Below are 7,072 nucleotides of genomic sequence, written 5' to 3' on the forward strand. Positions count from 1 at the left end.
TATAGTGATATCAAAAACCATCCCTTTCACCAACAAGGAAGTTGAATTGAGGTGGCTGGGTGAGGAAATTCCAAAGCCAAGCCAAGCCAAGCCTGTGGGGATATTCAGGCTTGGGGAAAACCTTAACAGCTCCACTCAACTAGAATCTACAACACAAATGCTCCTCCCAGCCCAGGGGATATTTCTAGGGTCTGGATTCCTCCCTTCTTCAGCCAAAGATTCTGACTTTGCTGGAAACTTTCCAGCACACCAGCCTGCTTCTCTGGCTGATCTTTAAGGTTAAGGCCTCTGGCTACATGCCCAAGAAAGATAAGTCTTGGGGGTCACAAAAATGCAGTTTTCCATTGCAAACAGGCCTCCAAAAATCTCCAAGGCCAGACACAAGCCATTCTTGGTCCATAAAGTTAAAACAACAGACCTCCAAGCAGGAGGACACGTCCTCCAAATGGCTTTTTCCAGTAAAAGATCCCTTTATCTCCCTCCATTTCCTCTAGTGATAAGAAATATTCGTTAGATAGTGGCTAGCTGGGATCAGAATCAAAGTTCGTGAGTTTAAAGAGCTTCTCTGTCCAAAGCCAAATGATTCTATGGGGATCACCCTGGATCTTGCAAATCATTTTACTTTTCTGTTTAGAAACTAAGGTTTTACTAGAAAAGCACAGCCCACTCCCATCAGAGTAGGCACAACCCACATTTTAAAAACCATCTCTAAGCATCAGACTCCCTCCCAGCCCCACCTCACCCCACCCTTCTTATCAACATTTCAAGCATCCTTCATGACTCACAGGTCAAAATTCAGAAAGGGAGGCTCTGGGGACATAGCAAAGTACTTCCCACTGAGAAATCTCTTCCTATTGATTTGGAAAAGGCACCTTACCAGTACAAACCACATTCAGAATTAAACAATACAAAGCCAAACTTCGCATCATTCACCAAGTGCTTTGGAATCTAACTAGTCTTCAGATTCTCCCCACCCACTTCCTCCTCCATCAAGCTTATCTCATATTTAATGGTCTACATCAGGGATCAGCAAGAGAAGAAAGGGCTCCATGGGAAATTAGCCATAATTAGCTTAGAATTCAACATCAAACTATTTTGAAAGTATGGTTCAATTGTAAGTTGCGGTAGAAACCCATTTTCTCAGTCCACTAAGCTCTGGATTGGCTTTATTCGGTCATCAAAAAGCTCATTTTCCTCGTCATATTTGGCACCTTCCATTTTTAAAAGATTCTTCGTTCCCCCACTTAATAAGCTTGCATCTCACCTGTGTCAGTCTTTCAGATTCATTCAGAATCCACAACCCTTTCACTGAAAGCCTAGCCAAGCTACATAATACAGTGAACTTGGTGATTCAACGCTTCATGGTGATGTGAAGGAACTGGGGGGGGGGGCTGCATTTTGAGTAGAGTAACTTCACAAATTCCCCAGGCGGCACCTTCAGTTTCCAAGTCCAGATGATTGCAATGGGGCTTCCAGCGAAATATTTCCCCAGAATTGCTGTCAAAGTTGGCTTTATCCTTCTGGAATCTTCTTAAGATAATTTACTTAGCTCAGGAATGGCCTTTTGCTACCTTCGAGTTGGAATCCAGAATTAGCAACTCACAGATAGATAAATACAGCCAATACACATTGTAGACAGTCTGTCCGGGAGTCTTGCTCCTTCCTTTCTGGTTTGTAAAAGCTGTAGTTCAAGCGCAGGCTCACAATGACCAGTATGTCAAGCATCTGCTCTTTAACCAGGAGAATGTTAGCAAGAAGGGTCAGGACACAAGATCAGCGAGACACACACCAAGTTTCTCTCCTTCAATCCCAGAGCCAGACAATAGGCATGAGCTTGGCTAACAAGCAAGTGCTGGTCACCACCAAACCAAAGTCAGAAATCATAGGTGAAAAAAAGGCATAGCACTGTGCCACTGGCACCACCACCAAGCAAACTAGACAAAATCACAAGGTCAACAGTTGGAATCCATTGGCAGCTCCACTGGAGAAAGATGAGATTCGTAGTCTCAGAAATTCTGGGGAGCAATTCTACCCTGCCCTACAGGTTCAGGAGAAGTTGAAGTTGGGTGCTTCTTACAAGCAAAGGGAGGGAATGCAGCTAATACTCATTATTGCTCCTCCCTCAAGAGTCAAGCATGTCCTCTTTGCTTACTTTTGCATTATTGTGCACATCTCAGGAGCACAAGAGACACGCACACCTATAGTTTTCTGTGGAAAAGTCCAAGTCATAAATATTACCTCTGGTGACTCTATGCCCAAATGCATACAAAATCTCACATTGCTATCAAGGAGTTCGTCAACCTCTAGAGTGGGGGAAAATTCACCTCAAATTCTGATGATGACAAAATGATTGCCAATGCATTAAATTACTTCATTAAATTACTTCAGAAATAGCAACAGCTTTCGGTTCCAGTCCCTGATACATGAAGTGGGGACCACAAGACCAAAGACAGGGCTTACAGAGTCAAGATTTGCAAATTAGTTTCTGTCCTCAGCTGAACTGCAGCTGGTTTATTGGTGGAAGGAAAGAATAACAAAAGGACGTCTAAAGTGCTAAAAGGGCAGAGCAATAAAAGAATGAATGAGAAATACATTTGGCCCTTACAGTGCAATGATATTGCAAGTGTGAAAGGGAATTTACCACCTCAAATACTTAAAATTACACTTCTTTGATCTACAGAGGAAATGAGCCACTAACCCAGAATTGAGGGAAATGGGGATTTTTACTTTTCCCCCAAAGGATGGAATTTTATCCTGAAAAACTGGAGCCACTGGGCAGTGGACCTGGACCAGAGTCCTAGGTCTGAATCGCGACTTGGCCACTGTCTAACTAGGTGGCTCTGCGCAGGTGAGTCAAGTAACTTCTCATAGTCAAATAAGGTTGGTTTGAGGATGGGGGTGGGGGGCGTTCGGGGCGGTGGTGGAGTGTCCGTTCAACAGCTTATTTCTGCAAATATACTCTGACTCTTAGGAGATGCTCAACTTCAGATGAACCCAAGTGAGATGTTTGAGGAAGATTAAGTGTTACTTTCAGTATTAACCTTCCCCCTAACGTTTCTGGAGCAAATACAGCGCAGACCAGTAGGAAGACAGAAAGGCCCCAGTGAATTCTTCCAGGGAAGCAACTAAGTGCTTGGCTGAACCCAAAAGGTGGGCAGAACCACTGGCCACTCGGCGGGGGGGAAAGGTGTGGCAGTCTGCTTCTTTACTGATTCCCAGGCTCTCTTCCTTAAGACTGGGTCGCTAAGAGCCTGAACCAATTCAACAGCAGTGGATCCGGTTGGATTTCGGACTTCTAACAAGCCATGCATTCAAGGGGAACCTTTCTGCTAATGACAGTCACTTGGGGAAAAAAAAAAATCTGGCTAGCTTCCCTCTCTTCCTTCCTGGGGTTAGAAAGCGCAGCCCGCTCCCCTCGCCCCAGCCTGGGTCTCCCACAAGACCAGCTCCTCTGCGACTCGCCCTCCCTCGGGCAGGGCAAAGTGCAAGATTTAGCTTTAGCGCTGGTGCTCCTCCCAGGCCTGTGGACCATCCATCCCCAGCTCCACCACTACCCTTGGCAGATGGGGAGACGACAGTGCCCACCTCTACCGAAGCTTTCGCGGAAAAGGAAAGGGGCTTAATTCCCGCGCCTCTCCACCACCGGATTTCCAGGCTCACGTTCCTGGATGGCCAGCGCAACAGCTTCAGACAGAGCCTCGGCTCCTGCTCCAGCGTCCCCAGCCGGCTCCTCCCAGCGCCTGCACCCCAGCAGGACGCGCAGAGTGCGGGGGGGGGGGGGGGGCAGCACTTCCCGCTGCTCCCCACACCTTGGGTGTACCTGGAGAGAGCTTGAGGGGAAGACACCCCGAGCCTGACTTAGCCAGCAGGGTCTCCTTAAGAGTCTGCTCAGCCCCAAAGGGGCCTTGGAGAAGGGTTTCAGAGTGGGGTACACATTCTCGGAACCGCATACACAATCCTCTCCTCTCCATTTCCCGAACGAGTATCGAGTGTGCAATCTCAGGGAGGAAGGAGGGATACTGAGAAGAGGGGGCGTCAGTCCACTTCCATCTATTCCTTGAACACCGGCTCCGCTACAGGGTCTTTCCCACCCACAGGGTAGCTCTCTGGAGGGTCCCCATGTGGCTCCCCACAAAATCCCCGCGCCCCTCGGCCCTCCCTCCGTGCCCTACGGCGCCACTGCCCGATTCTAGGACTCGCTGGTTTCCACTGGTGGGGACCCCAAAGTGTCCCACCTACGGTTCCGATCACCTTTCCGGGAACCCCTCCGTAGCTTTGGAGCAAGACCAGCTAGGAAGTCAGCCAGGACTCTGGATCCGATCCTTCTAACTGTTACCCCCGTCCTCCCCCCCCCACCCCACCCCCTTCAGCTCTCCTACGTGTCCGGCGGTTCTCTCGCCCCAGAACTGGAAACTTCTTTCTGGGTTAAAGTCAGGAAGGAGTAGATAGGCTTCCCCGCCTTCTCCAATCCGCTCCCTCCTCATCCCCTGCGCCACCACCCCGCTCCCCCATCCCCAAATAACGGGTTCCAGCGTGGACGCGCACCCCCTTCTTCCCCCAAAGCGTGCTTTCCTCCTCTCCGGCGACCACCCGCTGACACTTTTCCTCCGGCTACTGCGCCCCCCCTCTTTCCAGGCCAAAAGGTCAAGCCTGAGACCACCGCGGGGCCAGGCACTCTGCGGATTTTTCCAGAAACCCTACCTCTCCCGCGTGGATTGAGCAAATATATATATACACATATATACACACACATATATATATTAACCCCAATACACACAACAAAACCCCTGGCAACTTTGGGGAGTGTGTGTTTGTGGGTGCGACCCAGGCAGAGCGCGCACGCACCAGGCAGGACTTGGGCGAAGCGCTGCCAGAGCACGTCGGAAAAGGGAAGGAAGCAGACGGGAGGGGGCGAGAAGCGCGGGGTGGCGGACCCTGCATGCCCTCCCCCCCCCCCGCCCCGGTCCCCAGGAACTTCCCGGACCCTCCCAGCGCGTCCTCACCTGCCCTATGTTGATGAAGCCGTACTTGCTGGCGATGCGGTCGGCCTCGGGGAAGCCGCCGGCGATTTTGACCGCCCAGTGGTTGGTGTAGACGCGGGTCCGGCACACCGGGAGCAGGCAGCCCCCGAGCAGCGCCAGCACGCACAGCAGCTCCAGCGGTCCCGGGCAGCACCCGCGACTCCCGCCGCCCATGGTCCCGGCGCCCGGCCGCTGCACGGCCCCGCGGCTCCTTCCCTCCCCGCTCGCTCCGCGCGCGCCGAGCGAGCAGCGCGCACAACTAACTTCTCCGGCCTGGGCCGCCCGGGCGCGCAGCCCCCCGACGCGGCGGCTGCAGGGCGAGGGCGCTCAGCGGGAGGCGGAGAGCCCGGGCGCAACGGCGAGCCTCACGCGGGCCCCCGGAGCATCCCTGGGGCGACGGGCACCGGGGCTCCCCGCTCTCCGGCCAGCGAGGCGGGCGGCGCGCGCTCCGCGGCTGAGTGGGGCGGGCGTTCTCCCGCAGTTGGCTCGCGCCACCTCGGCTCGGGGACTCCGCGCTGCGCCCTGGCTCCTCCCCAGGCCCCGGAGCTCCGCGGCCGAGGCCGGCGGGGGCGGTGCTGGCAGCGGCCCGGCGCCCCTCTGCTCGCTCGGGCTCCGAGCACGCGCCCACGGGCTCCCTCGCGCTCCCTCGGGCTCGCAGCAGCGCGCGGGGAGTGTGAGTGGCGGCGGCGGCAGCGCCTGCTCGGCATAAATGACTCCCCCGCCCCTCCCGACACCCCTCCTTTCCCACCTCCCTCCCCCTGCTCCGCTCCCTCCCCCGCCCGCCCGCGCGCAGCCACCGCCAGGCGCCTGCCGGGTCCTAGCGCCGCCGGGTTCCGTTGGCTGGAACCTCCCGGTCTGCGGCGGCCAAGGGCTTTACAGAGGTCTGGGAGGAACAGCACGGGACTCGCGATTCTCCCTCCGGCTCCCCGCTCCGGGCGGGATTGGGGGTGATGCACCTCCTCTTCCCGAAGAGCGAACGAGTTTTACACGCCGGGCCGAATCCTGCGCCCCGAAGATTCATTCATCCTTGCTCCAAACGCCCTTACAACGAAGTAGCGAAGGAGGTCACTTCGGTGTCAATTGTCCCCCCCCCACCCCCAAATACCCGGAGATTTTCACTTCGTGAATTTCTTCCCGCTTTTCAGCAACTGTTTCTTTTACACCATTTGCTGCCGGGAGAAACGATTGCTACGGGACTGAAAGGCTGGAGTCGATTCTTTGAAAAAGCCAAATAGGTCGCTGGCTGATTTTTCCAAAGCGATGCTTTGGACAGCAGACATGGCCACCGGAGAGTAAAATTCCAGCCGTGGAAACGAGGAAAGATGCTTCCACTCATGTCTGGAATGAGAGTGGATGGAGCTGTCGGGCCAGGGAGTAATTCATTGGTTGGATGAGCCTGTGCGGGCTTCGTTTTCTCCACCAGGGGAAAAGTTTTCTAACTTTTCCAAGCCAGCCCTGGAACAGTGAAAAACTTCAATATGAAAGGACCCCGGAGGAAACTCAGATGGAATAAGCGACTGCACCGCCTGCTCTACGCACTGATTCTTCCAGAAAGCAAAGCCGGGAGGAGGGGCGCTCGCTTTTCCACCACGCCCATCGTTTTCTTTCTTACTTTTTCTGTTTTAAACGGGGCTGGTTTCTTGTGAAAATAATTGCGGTCGTCGTTTCATCCGTACTTGAAGCCTTCCCCGTCCACGTACCCACCTTCCTTAGCATTAGTTAAATGTATTTGATACGAATGAACTCATCACACCTCTAGCTTGAAGTGCTGACTCCCAGCCCCTGACTGGGACTTCACCCTTCTTCTCCCTGGAACTGAACCGTATAGGCACATTCAAAGCTGCCTAGCAACCTGGAGGATATCATTTTCTGATCTCCCTCTTACAAACTGTATAGAGTATGTTATACTGTGCGCAGTCCTCGAACTCATGAAATAGTGTCCCCACATTATTACTGATGAAGAAGTAGAAAGCCAAAGAATTCAGTCTCTTGCCAAACGCTTTGACTTTTCTTCTTCTTCTTAAAACATATTGACTGACTGGAGACTTCTG

The 7,072-nt window shown here is 53.3% G+C and overlaps 1 protein-coding gene across 4 annotated transcripts in view; it reads right to left on the reverse strand.

The window, feature by feature from the left end:
* The window catches only part of PCSK5 (proprotein convertase subtilisin/kexin type 5), a 516,123-nt gene extending 510,431 nt beyond the window's left edge, over window positions 1-5,692 (reverse strand). For 3 of the 4 annotated variants that reach the window (XM_075560524.1, XM_075560523.1, XM_075560525.1), the window contains exon 1: window positions 5,004-5,692. In XM_075560524.1, the coding sequence (XP_075416639.1) occupies window positions 5,004-5,195 (192 nt within the window). In that variant the 5' untranslated portion in view covers window positions 5,196-5,692. The remainder of the gene's footprint in view (window positions 1-5,003) is intronic. The other variant, XM_075560526.1, reaches the window with a different exon arrangement.
* Between the last annotated feature and the right edge of the window lie 1,380 nt (window positions 5,693-7,072).

The sequence above is a fragment of the Tenrec ecaudatus genome, chromosome 10 (genome assembly GCF_050624435.1).
Source record: "Tenrec ecaudatus isolate mTenEca1 chromosome 10, mTenEca1.hap1, whole genome shotgun sequence".
In the NCBI taxonomy this organism is placed as follows: domain Eukaryota; kingdom Metazoa; phylum Chordata; class Mammalia; order Afrosoricida; family Tenrecidae; genus Tenrec; species Tenrec ecaudatus.